Source organism: Aythya ferina (assembly GCF_964211825.1).
Source record: "Aythya ferina genome assembly, chromosome: 1".
Lineage (NCBI taxonomy): Eukaryota > Metazoa > Chordata > Aves > Anseriformes > Anatidae > Aythya > Aythya ferina.
In genome coordinates this window covers 130,114,544-130,129,380 of record NC_140296.1, presented here as the reverse complement: position 1 = coordinate 130,129,380, position 14,837 = coordinate 130,114,544, and the positions used below count along the sequence as shown (strand labels likewise).

The window sequence follows — 14,837 nt, the reverse complement described above, 5'->3', positions numbered from 1 at the left end:
TTGATAGGTCTCAGTGCTGTCATTATGACACACAGCAAATGCCTACTGTCATTAAATATAAATATACATACGTCATACATACCTGCATGTATCATACATATATGACATTTGTGTTTGTATACATTAACTAAACTAGGCCCTTATTATTTCTGGAGAATGAACCACTGCTTGATTTACAAACTTGCAGAAGTTTTGAAAGGTGTTAATAAACTTCAGTGCAATGTAGACAATGTTAAATTGCTTGCCAATGCCCCAGGCTAAGTTGGTCTTGTAAAGCTTAAACAGATCATTGAAACTTGCAGACAAATCCAAAGACCAAGGAAAAAAAAAAGGGGGGGGGGGAAGAGGAAAAAATTAGAAATCAGATGCTCAAGAGAGAATATTCTTGCCAGTAACATGACAAGAGTCAAGTTAATTCAAAGTGATTCAAACAAGAAAGATGATTTTTTTTTCAGGATATTGCTGGCCAGTTCTGCATCCTGAATCTGATTGACATATGATACTACTAGGCTGAATGAAGACATTTTGCACATGTTTTTACTATAAAGAGCAATTGCTAGGGGTAACACTGGTTAGTTACAATGTGGAGACATGCCAAACTATTCTGAATGAGAGTGGATTGCTGGCTATCTTGTGCTTCAAGGTTTGTAGGGCTGGGTGGATAATTAAGCACTCTTGACATTGCTGTGTAGTCACATAAACTCAGAGGGCTGGAGAAATTAATGGTGGAAGCTCAGATTCCTACTGGCTGTGCCATCCAGTTTTGTAAACTCTGATTTCCACCACAAGAAGATGAATGAACCAAATAGTACACTTTATGGGAATGTCTTTGACTATTGTTGAAATTTGACTACAAAAAATAATGTTTTGACATAAATTTTTGACAGTCAGTTTGACTTTTTTTTTTTATTTTATAAAGCCATCTCTTTTTAGTGCACCCTTTAAATCCACTCTTCTACATTCCCAAGGAGATTTATTATTTTTTATCAGTCTATACCCTTTGTGGTATAGTTTCCACATTTGAAGCTTTAGAAATATTTTTTTCTGAATAAAAGATTTTCTCTCCCACAGTGCATCAATGCATTACTGAAAGCAGTAGCAAATTAGCTCATTAATTGTTAACAGCAGCCTTGGTCTGCAGAGGTAAGTTTGGGTGGGAAAAGCACTTACATCTCTGACAGCATTTTTTTGTTTGTTTGTTTATTTGCTTGGTTTTCAACCACCACAGTTGATCCTCTTGTTGGAGTTCCCTGTCACATTTTTCAGTAGCTCCAGTTTTCCTTAGACTGCATGTTTTGCATCAAAAAGTTCAGCAACAAAATGCTTCCCAAGTTCAATTTAAAAAATAAAGTAAAACCCCAGACAATTCAATTTAACCTTCAAACCTATTATTGTATATCACACGTTTCTTCTCAATCAAGAAAGAAGAATATGTGTTTCTGAATCAGCCACTTTCCTGAGGATAATATGACATTGGTATAGGGAGGAAGGAGAGAACCACCCAAGTACAACAGCTGGCTCAAACTTTACCTGCCAAAACTTCTGCTAATGTCCAAGACTGGTTAATCTAAGTTCCTAGTGCTCAGAATGGAAATTTTCAAGTCTGTGTTCTTGCCTTTACCAGCCATGGATTATACGCTATATGGAATAACTCAAGCTGCATTTGAGTTAGGAATTCATATTTTTTGGCAATTGTCTTCAAACACTTCACCTGTATTTCGTCATTCTGTTCACTGACGCATGTTAGCAAATTGAGAGACTCACCCTCCCCTGCCTCCCCCCACCATGTAGCTAAGGTCAGGCCATGTCCAACAGCTCCAAGGATGATTTGCATCAGTGTACAAAATATTTCAAAGCATCATAGCTTAATCTGGTGAGCACAGTGATATCACGGCTCATGATATGACAAAACAGATCAGTCGATGCTGTAAATGTCTTGCAAGTAGCTGGCAACATGGGTAGTGAGGCGGGAGGACAAACAACACATGCAGAAATGGAGTAACTCCACCCACACCCACACCAATGATGGCTTGTGTCCACCAGGTTGGTCAGGGTGGCTGGGACTGAGGGACAGCATCCAGCCACTCCTGCAAGATGTTTGGAAATACATCCACGTTGTAGCAGTAGACAGTGCTCACCAGGCTGAGCCCACCATTAACTCTTGTTTGCAGTCTTTTCCAACTTGTGGCTTGTTAACTAGCAACTAGAACTTAGAGAAAAAAGAACAAAGAAAAAAAAAAAAGTCTAACCATCTATTACTGAGTGAAAGCAAATTCAGAGCTGCGTTTCAATAAACTCATAAATGGCACTGGGTTTTCTTTGTATTGTCTTTCATGAAGGCATTTGCTTCCAGACTGTATTAACAAAATATGTTGTTTGACAGATATCATCTCTGCAGACAGGTTGCCTAATCTGTTTTATTGACAAATTGACTTATTATTTGATCAACTTGAATATAGTCTTCAAGATATATTTCTATTATAAAAAAGTAGATGGAACAGAGAATAATGTGTTTAGTCCATCATCGTCTTTCAGCTGTCATTTAAACACTGGTGTGTCTGTAAGGAGAGAAAAGAAAAGTTATACAGTTGTTTTGATCATGCTGTCAGAATTGTCTTTATTGTCTGTGGGGGAATCGCCTATGTAATGTAATTTCTTCTTCCTTGATACGATAATATATTGACCTCCCTTATTCATTCAGAAGAAAGCAGGTTATGATGGCTCTACCCACCACCTACATGAAGTTTCATATTCTATCAGCAGTGAAACAAAGCATCTTGTGGAGCCAGAATCACTTACACTTCACTTCCCCTGTGTTCTCTTTCAATGGGTCCTGGAAACAAAGTAAAGTTAAGAGGTTTTCCTCACCAAAGTCAGAAACACTTAAAAAAATACGTCTAGATTGCTATTGTACATTGTTTTCTTTGGGGGGCTGTTGTTTTTGTTTTTGTTTTTGTTTTTTTTTTTAGTCAGCAATTGTTCTCATGAAATTTCAAAGATATAAAGAAGATAAAAACCTTGAAGTCTGTATTGAACTGGTTAACAAGGTAAATGTGACAGCTCTATGACTGCTCTTCAGCTCATTATTTTGGGAGACCTTTTTGTGTCCTCACCAAAATCCTGCTCACCCCTGCCCCACAGGGCTCCAGTGCTCCCATGTGAGTACACAGACGCTGCTGCAGGCGCCACATGGGAAGACCAGACAAAGTTGGACCTGCGGAAAACAACCACTTCAGGTGGTTGTTTGTAAAATTTTGTTATTATCAGAAAGAAATTATACTTGGGACCAAGGCACTATTTAAAAATAATGCCTCTCCATTTAGTCCATTTGTGATTGTCCATCACAATTTGTCCACAGTAATTGCACTCACAGTAGGTGGAGTATCTGTATAGGGGTAACTACAAAAGGCCCCGTTTTGTGCATTTTGAATACCTTTGGATTCAGAAAAATTAGAAATGATGAAAATCCTACCCCTTTTAAGTCAAAAATAATGTTTTTCTTTAAGAGAATGAATGCTTAAATTGAACTTAAAAAAAAAAAAAAAAAGCAGCTAATCTGTACAAGGCAAAACTATTTTCTTCTTATGGTTGTTGTTATTTAATTCAGTGGATAAGTATGACTTTAGAGGGAAGTAGTACAGGATTTTGAGCCACAAAGTTGGGACTTTAGATTAAAAAGAAGCCCAGAGTCAAAGCAATTATGTGTCCAACCTGGAAGCTCCAGGAGCCTTGGGCTGTAGCACCCTTGGCCTTGGTTTAAAAAAGCCCAGATCTGACTAATGGAAACCACAGGAAAAATAAAAAATAATAATAAATAAAATAAAATAAAATAAAATAAAATAAAATAAAATAAAATAAAATAAAATAAAATAAAATAAAATAAAATAAACCACCAAACATCCACCCACCCACAATTTACCCATCTTTTTTTTTTTTTTTTCCCTTCTTTTTTTTTAAACCACAGACATTTAATGCTATGCTTGCCTGAGAGCTTTTTCCTGTAGCTAATAATACTTTGCACTGCTGTAGTGCCTTTAATCCAAAGATCTCAAAGTGCTTTGCAGGCATTAATGAATTAAGCCTCCTAACACCCCTTTGAAGTAGGTATTATTATGGCAGTCTTGGAGATGGGCTGCGTAATTTTCCTGAAGTTGTAGAGCAAGCCTCTGACAGAGTCAGGAGTAGTCTGCTGAAGTCCTGTGCCTCTCCACCCCACTTCTCTTACCACCACGCCATTCTCCCAGACTAAGTCTCTTAAATCATTTTAATTTTAAATAATTACTTTGATTTACTTACTGTATTTAAGTCATATCTCTGCTAAATACAACAGGAGGCATTGATTTATCCTTGGCGGGTTAGGCATTCACTGCCTGTGAAAGTTGCACTGATAGCGTGAAGCTAAACTGACACAAATCCCTGTGTGGGGATGCTCTGGCAGGGGGGCAGGAGGGGCTTCTGAGGGCTTAGTTTGAGCCCTTGCCTTCATGCACACACTCTCAATCCCGTGCTGCTACACCAGTGCCACTGACACCAACCATAGGTGCTAATGCACCAGCGCAGCTGCCTGAAACTACCCCATAATTGCCATTTTCTATTGGAAATACTCTGTGCTAGCATATGGTCCTTGATGTGGCCAGAACAGTACCTATGCAAGCAGGTTATGTTACCTGTGACAGACCAGCCCTCCTCCCGCCTTCCCAACATTGTCAACTAAGACTAAAGGGATAGCCAGGACTTAAACCAAGTTTAATTTATCTCAAGAATCCACTCACCCATGAGGGGCTGGCAGATTTTTAACTACTTCTAAAATTCTTGCTTTTAATCATAATTTCAATTATGTATGGACCATTCTGGTGCAGACAAGACCCAGCTGTGCAGGTGGACTCCCTGCTTGGAGTGTTTGGGATTTTGCAGAGGGGTGTACTGACCCTCTCTTATCTGACTTGGCTTACGCAGGGGTGGGGACAGGGAGGTCTAAGTTACTTCCCATGCTGCCTCTGGCATCCAGGGGCACCTGTAAGGTCTCTTTTGCCCCGACTTTTAGATCAAGTTTACGTGGTTGAGACAAAGCTTTGCTCTGCACTGGTCACATGCACTTCATCACGTAGATAAATATGTTCAGAAGGCTTTCCATACCCTTTCAGCATGTGCTTTCCACTGGTTGACCTCACCGCCACTGCCTCTTCCTCTCCCACATTGCTTCTCTACAGTATTGCTGAATATTTATTAACTGGAGGCTTACTGACAAGCTCTCACGCACTCTCTCTTGCTGATCCTGAAGTGGTGGCACTGTGCTTCCTCATGGGGCACACACATTTTTGCATAACCTTTCATGGCTTTTTGGAGGGGGGCTTTTCACTTTCCTACACACATATATCTGTATGTTACTTTCTTGGTAGGAATGCGCTAATTGTCACATGTCTCTCTTTTTAAAATAGATTAATGTCATAATTATCCTAATTTTCTTCCTTCCTGCTACAGGCAATTGCTGGAATTCTTTAGTGTTTTTTGAAAAAGAAAAAGAAAAAAAAGAGAGGAGAGGAGAGGAGAGGAGAGGAGAGGAGAGGAGAGGAGAGGAGAGGAGAGGAGAGGAGAGGAGAGGAGAGGAGAGGAGAGGAGAGGAGAGGAGAGGAGAGGGGAGGGGAGGGGAGGGGAGGGGAGGGGAGGGGAGGGGAGGGGAGGGGAGGGGAGGGGAGGGGAGGGGAGGGGAGGGGAGGGGAGGGGAGGGGAGGGGAGGGGAGGGGAGGGGAGGGGAGGGGAGGGGAGGGGAGGGGAGGGGAGGGGAGGGGAGGGGAGGGGAGGGGAGGGGAGGGGAGGGGAGGGGAGGGGAGGGGAGGGGAGGGGAGGGAAAAGAGAAGAGAAGAGAAGAGAAGAGAAGAGAAGAGAAGAGAAGAGAAGAGAAGAGAAGAGAAGAGAAGAGAAGAGAAGAGAAGAGAAGAGAAGAGAAGAGAAGAGAAGAGAAGAGAAGAGAAGAGAAGAGAAGAGAAGAGAAGAGAAGAGAAAAGAAAAGAAAAGAAAAGAAAAGAAAAGAAAAGAAAAGAAAAGAAAAGAAAAGAAAAGAAAAGAAAAGAAAAGAAAAGAAAAGAAAAGAAAAGAAAAGAAAAGAAAAGAAAAGAAAAGAAAAGAAAAGAAAAGGAAAAGGAAAGGAAAAGGAAAGAAAAGGAAAGAAAGCTTAGGGATATGGTTTAGTGGGGACTGTTAGCGTTAGGTCAGAGGTTGGACTCGATGATCTTGAGGTCTCTTCCAACCTGGAAATTCTGGAAATTCTGGAAAGACCACCACAACTCGTCTAGTGAAAGAATCATTTCTCTTCCCAAGTCTAGGCCATGATATCACTTAAGCACTTCTAAAAACATTTTGGCTGCACTTTTAGAGTCTTAACTGGACTTCACTCAATTTTTTTTTTGCAAATCTTGACCTTGCCCACTTAAGTTGAAAACCATCTGTCCCTCCGTCTCAGTGTGCACAGTGAGAAGGTCAAGGCATTAGTGGTGTTTCAGGGGTAGGTGTCATGTTGGCAAGGGTAGAGTCAGACAGCTTTGGCAGTGGTAGTCCTTGTTACAGGGCCATGGTTGTTGAAAGGGCAAAGAAGCAAAACGTCTTGGCTCAAGCAGCAGGTCAGGTGTTGGTAGGTGTGCTGAACATGAACTACGGCACAACTTGATGGTCACACTGCCCAGCATGGCCATGGTTGTTCCTCTGTCAGGTAGACAGGGGCTCCTCTCATCATGTACTGATGTATGTGCAAAGGACAAATGGATTTTAAGGGGCTAAAGGATGCTTTAGCATGCTTTAGCTAAAGGATGATTTAAGGTGCTGAGCCCCCCATGGTAGGCTGTATCATGGAGCTGCCAAAATGGACCTCTGATTTTATGATGGGATGTTGTTTTAGGTGCCACCCCACCCCCAAGAATAGCACAGAGGATAACAACAGTAGCATGGTCAGGTTTGTAGGACCTCCAACAGCAAGGTGCCACCTCCTGCTTTCCCAAATATTGCCTTTCCCCTTTAGGAAATCTGGAACCATAGAATGGCATCTGTCAAGCCGTAGGCACTTGAGAGTAAGCACCCATCAGAATAACTTACTGTCAAAAACAGGTACAAATTCATTTCATCCCACTTTGTGCCATATGCTGCTGTCAAAACTTCATGAACTGTTTAGGCAGCATGTTGGGACATTTTGACTAACTATGAGCACAGCTATTTTTTTCATAGCTTTGTGTCATCGGTGCTTATAATTGGGTATTTTCCTGAATTTGCTTTGGTATCTGAACAGATAAACCTGCAAGAAGTGAACATAACTGCTTATGGTGGGCATGTGCCAAACCTTTGGATTCACACCTCCCCGTGTAGGAAGTCCTCTCTGAACTGGAAGTTGTTTAGTGAGTGGTACCTGTCATTGCAGTACTGCACTACATTGTTCAGGAACCAACTTTTTCTTCTAGCTTAATACTGGTATTTTAAATATGGGGTGATTTTTTTTTTTTTTTTTTTTTTTTTTTTTTCTGTGATTGTGTGAAAACCTTGAATTTTGGAGTGGCCTGTAAAGCTGAACCTAAATCTCCTTTTGTTTTCCTCCTCAAGCATAGCTGTTTTGTTCTCCTGACAACAAAATTAAATAGCGCAACCTTTGCTACAATAAGTGGGAAACAGAACACAGTATAGGTAAAGAACACATTTGCTGTTTTATTGGTGCCTTGCAGGGCAATAATACTGAAAAAGGGGAATGCAAAAGAAACAAAAACAAAACAAAACAAAACAACAAAAAAAAACAGGATGGTGGCAACCCACATTGTATTTTTTTAAAGAGTACATCAACTCCTGTTTTTTTTATTTATTGTGGCATGAATGATAACATAAAACCAAAACATGAAAATATACAACTTATATTACACTATGTGTTATGAACAAAATATAAATCTATAACTCTATGTTATATTTACATAATTATTTCTTTTATTAAATTTCAAGTGAGATGGTAGGTTGCACATACTTTGTTTTAAGCTCCAGGCATTTGATTGTCTCTATTTCTTTTTCTATTTTAATTTCACTTGTAAAATCCAAAATGTTAGAAGGAGTAAGAGCTTTAGAGCCAATGGAGCTATATAAATACTGTTTCAGCAAACCAGTGACAAAAACACCGGGGAGTAGAGAAATCAGTCAGTAGAAAAAAAATGAACTTGACATGTTCTTCAATCTGGGAAACTGACAAGTTAAGATAAAGTTGAAAAAATGTAAATATAAACCAAGCTAAACATCCAGCCCATGCCCTGTGAATTGAGGATACACTTGAATCCACATCCAGTGAATTACACACATTTCTTTGCAAAATTGAAGATATGATTCTATCAAGAAGTGGGCAGACAAAAATGCTTCCTATCTGATAAATCATGCCCTTAAATGCACAAGATATTATATAGTTGCCATTCATTCTAGCAGATGAATTCTTGCTAAGTAAGGTCTACGTTTCCACGGAGTATAATTATTTTTGATGTTACAAACGTGATGTCAGAGGCTTCTTCGGGGACAATAACAGCTCATCTCTTTGGATTAAAAAGAAAAAGCTCTGAAAATGTGCTGTAAAAAGGTTAAAGACAATTTACTTTCTAAAAAATGATTTAATTAAAGAGAGAGTCTACTGCAGTAACCAAATCTTTGAAATAATGTCTTCGAAGAAAGAATTTCTTCCATATGCATTCATAATAAGAGGATTTGGTTACAAAACTAATTAAATGCTATAATAATAGCTAGTGTTCTTTTCTGGGGGCCTGATTAATACAGCGGAACGGTTAAATAAAGATGTTAAATGCACTTAAAAATCCTATTTTACTAATATAAGGCATGAATAAATTGAAAAAGGATATACTCTGTGTTATTTAGTTGAGCTTAGAAGCAAGTGCCTCAGTTTTTTTGTGTGTGTGTTTGTTTTGTTTTGTTTTGTTTTGTTTTTCCCCTCTTTTCCCCTTTTCCCCACTGCTGGTATTGTTCTTTTGTAAGCTCCCGAGCCCCAGCTCCCCTGCCCGAGGAGGCGGTGGCACGTCGGCCCACGGCAGCTCCCACACTGGCACCTTGTCTGCCAAGCTCCCAGGGCAAGGGGAGTGAGGCCTCGCTTGGCAGTAGGGCCTCCATGCGTTTGTAGGTTAATACAATCCTAATCTCTTCTAACCTGGTTTGCCTACATGATCTAGGGCAGAAAGCCCAGGGGAAAAAAAAAAAAAAAAAAAAAAAAAAAAGACAAGATCTTTTTGTGTTGTTGTTTTTGTTTGTTTGTTTTGTTTTGTTTTGTTTTGTTTTGTTTTGTTTTGTTACAGGGCCTCGTCTTCAAACCTGGTCTTCTACTGACAAAGGATTTATGGGTGCTCTTGCTTTGATCCAGCAAAACCTTAGCACAGTCACAAGTATTTTGCTGGTTTGGGACTCTACAGCCTTTTTTTTCTTTTTTCTTTTTCCTTTTTTTTTTTTTTTTTTCCTATTTCATCATTGCTGCATCAGTTTCAGTATCCAGATGCAGGAGGCAGATAGTTTGCTACAGCTACCCATTCCAACACCCTGAGCAAACCCTAGGCTCTAGCACAGTCTCTCAGATGGAAACGTGCAGGTAACAAACAGCGTTCATCGGAGCCTTAGCTCAGGCAAACGCAGTAAGTGACAAGGGCAGAGCTCAGTCCTGCCGCCCTCTGGCATGGGACAAACCCTGCCGACTGGGACGGGGTCACCTCTAGAGCATCTCCTGCAGCACTGACATAGTACAGGGCTGAAATTCGGTCCCGTTGAAGTCAAGGAGCCTTTTCTCCATCGACTTCACCGAGGCTGGCTTTCCAGCCTACATGTCCAAGACTTGCTCCAATCATGCCTGCTGCAGTGGCACCTACCTGGAGCTAAAACAAAGTATTCTGGTAGCCCAACATTACACAATTAAACCAGAGAGTCTCTATAATGTGGTGGAAATCAAGCATACAGCAAATGTGAGGTGAACCCACAAGAGTCAGAAGTAATTTGTTCACAAAGACAGGGAACAAATTTAAAAGTTAAAAAGAAAAGAAAAAAAAAAAAAAGGAGCAAATATCTGTTTTCACATTGTACATAATAATGATATAAAAACAATTGACTATTTTTTTTCCTTCTTATCCAAACAGAGTGCTTCAAAAAAAATTGGCTCTAGAAGACTGGTGTAATTAAATAACTAAAATGAGTGATGAGAGAGCATAAGTTAATTAAGATTGAAAACAACACTCCCATTAATTCACTCCATCATAATAAACATCAGAAGTTGACATGGCTGGGGCCAAAATTAAAATAACAGAAAGAGGAATGGTGTGAGCAAAAGAAGAAGCAATTTGTTTTCATATGTATATATATATATTTATATATATATAAAAAGGCAAGGTGGGGAGGGGTATCCATTTTAAATAGCCTAACAGCTTCGTTTGCTGCACTGCCAAATTAGAACAGAATAAAATAAAGTTAAAAAAGGAAGGAGGGAATAAAATAAATTATACATAATTTACTAATCTGGGAACAGCTGACCATTATTATTATTATTATTATAATTACCATTACAACACTAGCAAGAAGAGGCAGTTCAACTGAACAAAAAAAAAAAAAAAAAAAAAAAAGCAAAATGAAAAAACACAGTCATAAAATACAAACAAAAAGAACCCTCTCTGACATGGAGGATATGATCAGCTACTCCAAGTGTAACTTCAGAGCAAATCTTCTGAGAGAGAGAAAATAGAAAAGAATTTTTGTGAGGCAGAGGTGGACATCAAAAATGGAAAACAAGGAGAAAAATAAAACAGATGTTGCAGGGTAAAACTATCACACGTCCAAACCGCTCGCCAGAGTACTGTCCTAACTCTTCAATGGCATTTGCTTGTTTGCTTTGCACAAGGTCTGCAGAGGTCAAGTTACACTTCAAGTGGTATTCCAGCAGGCAAAGGAAGACCCCACGTCATCCTTCCCAGCACCTCCTGCTACCTGCCCTTTCCACCTGGCACCTAGATTTAAATGGCTGATTACTCTGAGGTCTAAATTTGCCTGATTAAGGAACCATTAGTAAAATCAGTGTTGCCAAGTACTGAAGACCATGTTTCTGGTGAACCTTTGGGCTGGGATCTGGCTGGCACAAAGATACACAGGGCTATTTTCACAAGTTAAAGTGAATGCTTGCAATGAGTCTCTTTAGGAGCAGGGATTTTCCAGTGAGCCACACAAAGGTGGCATCATCAATTAGAAAACTGATTCAGAGGAAGGCTTTTTTTCTCTGTACGATCCTAAGACTTTCCTTCTCAAGGCAGAGAGGATCTACTGAACAGCTACTGCTTGAAATGAGAGGTAGTTGTTTTGGTTGGTTGGTTGGTTTAGAACTAATGCTTCTGTCTTGCTACATGAACCTGGGTCCTTTCTTTCTAGAGGAATATCTAGAGTGAGGAAAAAAAGGAGACTCCATGATTCACTTATATTTATATTCTTTTTCTGAAATAAAGTGTAACATTCAATTACCTTATTGAGATTACAGTAGGCTAACTAACTTCTGCTTGGCATTACGCTTGTGTAAATCTGCCTCCCTCATCCAGTTGCTGTTACCCAAGGAAGGCAAAGCTGCACAAGCAATGTCTCCAAGGGCTCTAAAACAACACTGGAAGTATTACAGCCCAGGAGAAAACTTCTCTACTTGTGAGAGGCAGCAGCGAGGGAAACTTAGCACTGCAAAAGCTGGGGTTCTTAAATGCGTTTTCTGAATATGAAAAGTTCTTCATAGCTATTAGTCTTTCTTCCTACACAAACATCCTACTGATAAAAATGGATTTCTGCAAGTGCAAAGGAGAAAAAATGCCAGTTAAAAAATAAACACAACTGCCTTTTGAATTGGAGATCAGTGTTCAATAACACTGTAGGTACAAGTTCATTAAAACTGGACATCATGGTAACCTAATTATGCTCAGCAACGAATTAACATTTCCAGCTGCCTGTCCTGTGCTGAACGAATCCTGTTTTGGACAATCCTTTTTTATGTTCTATATGCTGCCACTTGAAGTGTAAATGGAAGGCTCCTTACAGACCAAGTCCTTTGGAGGGTGCAGGATTTCATTCTGGAACATGCTTTTTACTCACAATAGTCCAATATTATTCTTATTAGTACCATAAACACGCACACATGAAAATCCAAGATCATAAAATATTTTTTCTCTAAATTTCTTATGTCTCTCTCTCTCTCTCTCTCTCTTTTTTCACCTGAGAATGGCACCTACAGTTTCCTTTGAAAACCAAAACCAAACCCAAAAATATATGTCTAATCTCACCAGCTGCTGGTATATCAGGTTCTTCAAGGGATTGTCTAAGATACAACACTGTCCTAACTTGAGACAGAGCAGGAAGCAAAAGGAAACCAAGAAAAACAAAAACAGAGATCAAACAAAAAAAAGCAATTGGACTAGTTCAGCGCTGTAGTACAAATTTGGCACTTGCTCAAAGACTCAGTATGGTGTGCAACTGATGAAGAGAAGTCCTCTCTTGAAAGGAAATAATTGCTTGTTGGGGTTAACAGAAACAGGCTCCCCACTTCCTTCCTTGCCAGCCACGCATGCCCATACACTCACACACACACACACGCTTCTGACCCAGACATGCCAGGGAGGAGGAGGAGGAGACAGAAGGGGAAAAGGAATTTTGTCTTTTTTTCTTTCCTGTCAGGTGCATTACCAAAAAAAAAAAAATTATTTCTCTTTAAACTGTAGCACAAAACAACAAAACACATTCACAAGCCACTTGTTGGCACTGTGTACCTGAGTGAGAATTTCTAGAACATTGTAGAACAAACAGCCATAAAGTTTATTTGAAAAAAAAAATAATAATAATAAAAGGTCGACGGGTAAGACTTCAGTGCTTGGGTATAGCAGCTGAATTACTGGCATTATTTTACCCATAGCTTATATCATTCTGTTGTTGTTGTCGTCGTTGTCTTTGTTTCCTTTCTTCTGAGCCTTTTTTCTTCTGATGCAGGCTGATGTCTATTAGTCAGCTGATGTCCCAACTAGTTAAGACTAACAGTTAAAGTAACAGTCAGTGTATGAGAAAGTTAATGTGCTTGGCCACTGGCAAGGATAAACCAGATGGGGCTTTATTTATTTTTTCTTTTCTCCTTGAAGTCCTGTAGGTCACATGATATTTGGACCCTGATCAGTTGGCTTGCCCCGCGATGTGATTTTCACTGTCACTGCCATAGTCAACATCGGGGTCATCCTCTTCCTCATCATACTCATCGTAGATTTCTCCATTGACGTCCTCGGTCTGCATCTCTTCCTTGATGTGAGGCTCCTCACCTTTGATGCCATAAGTGCTCTGGATGACGGGCATCCCGGGCTCCGGGCTGCTTGAGACGCTCGAGTGCTCGGAGGGCAGGTGTGGGGAAGGCATTCCTGCCATGGCAATGGCTCCTGGGTAAACTACGCCTGCGGTGGCAATGGGAATCTGTGCTTGTTGCCTGCCATGGAGAAAAAGTAAAAGAACATTGGAATACTGGAAGGAACAGAGGGTCCTAAGTATGATAGTAAGCCCATAGCACATGCTCTTGGGGATGCAGAGGGAGCTCCTGGTTGGCCCATGCATGACAACCCTTCTATCAGTATTCCAGATTCAGCGACTGATGCTCTTGAAATGAACAGCAAGCCCAAACCAACTTCACCGCTAAAGAAACCCAACTTTTGTAAACATCTGTAGCTGTACCTGAACTACACAGCTTCAGCTTGCCTACCTGTGATGCGACTTCACTGAGTCAACTGTGTCCCCTAAGCTGCCAGACAAAAGCAAGCACCCTTTCAATTGTGGCCCAACTTAATGAAAACTTGTATTCTGAAAATCCTCCTCTTAGCTCATCATAGTAAGACACTGACAGGACTAGAAATAAAAGTAACACATTGCCAACAGCAAAAATGAAGTGAGGGCTAGGTAGTTTACACAGGAAAGGGGAGATGCTGTAGGGAAGTACCAGTGGATCAGGAGAAAGCCTGACAGTTCTCACTGATGAGGCAGTGTTTGCTCCACACTCATTCAGAGACCTGGCCATTGTTAGGGAGAGGAACAGTGGGTTTTCTGTGGCCAACATGAGCTTACAGGATGATCACTACAGGCCTCCCACTGGAAGGTGATAGTTTCCACAGTGAGTGGCACTTGTGAAAAGCAGAACCTTTGAAGCAGGGTGGATCAAAATTGGGAAAAGCCAGACTTAAAACGGAAGCATGTATTATTTAAACATAAATAAAAAGCAAGCAAGCTACATGAGCATTTCAGAAAATCCTCTATAGGATGCTTTTATACAGCGTCTAAGCCTTGGAAACCTGTCTGCAGTAATGAAAGACGAATTATTCCAGGCCATAGAAATTCCCTTTGCATCAAGAACACTAGCTGCGTTATACCAGTGTTTATTTCCCTGAGAAGCTTCAGGGTCCCAACAAGCCTAGAGGTTTAAAATTCATGCTCCTTTTGTTTCCTTGCTGCATGAAGTAATTCCATTGCAGTAATACTCTTCAGTACATGCTGCACATTGTAATGTCATCAGCGGTGTGTCCATCTGCACTGAAAAGCCTTGCCACAGGAGACAGGGCAGAGTCTCTTGAGATGAACATTCGTAATTAAGAATGAAACCCTCCCCTGTTTCCCTGCCTGGCTGTGCCCTGACTGTACAGTAAGCCCTGCACAGTACAGTGATCCTGAAAGACCTTCCTCTGCCAAAGAGCTTTACATTTGTTTGGAATTGCTAGCTGCATTTTCAGATACTTCCTGCCTGCCATTCAAGCGAGGCCACTGTCAGTACAATCATTATTTCCTTCTTTCTGAAA

The 14,837-nt window shown here is 40.4% G+C and overlaps 1 protein-coding gene across 25 annotated transcripts in view; it reads right to left on the bottom strand.

Moving 5' to 3' along the window:
- Positions 1 to 7,662: 7,662 nt before the first annotated feature.
- SOX5 (SRY-box transcription factor 5) overlaps positions 7,663 to 14,837 on the bottom strand; it is a 650,695-nt gene continuing 643,520 nt past the window's right edge. For all 25 annotated transcript variants that reach the window (XM_084509197.1, XM_084509199.1, XM_084509212.1 and 22 more), the window contains one exon: positions 7,663 to 13,483. In XM_084509197.1, the coding sequence (XP_084365323.1) occupies positions 13,180 to 13,483 (304 nt within the window). In that variant the 3' untranslated portion in view covers positions 7,663 to 13,179. The remainder of the gene's footprint in view (positions 13,484 to 14,837) is intronic.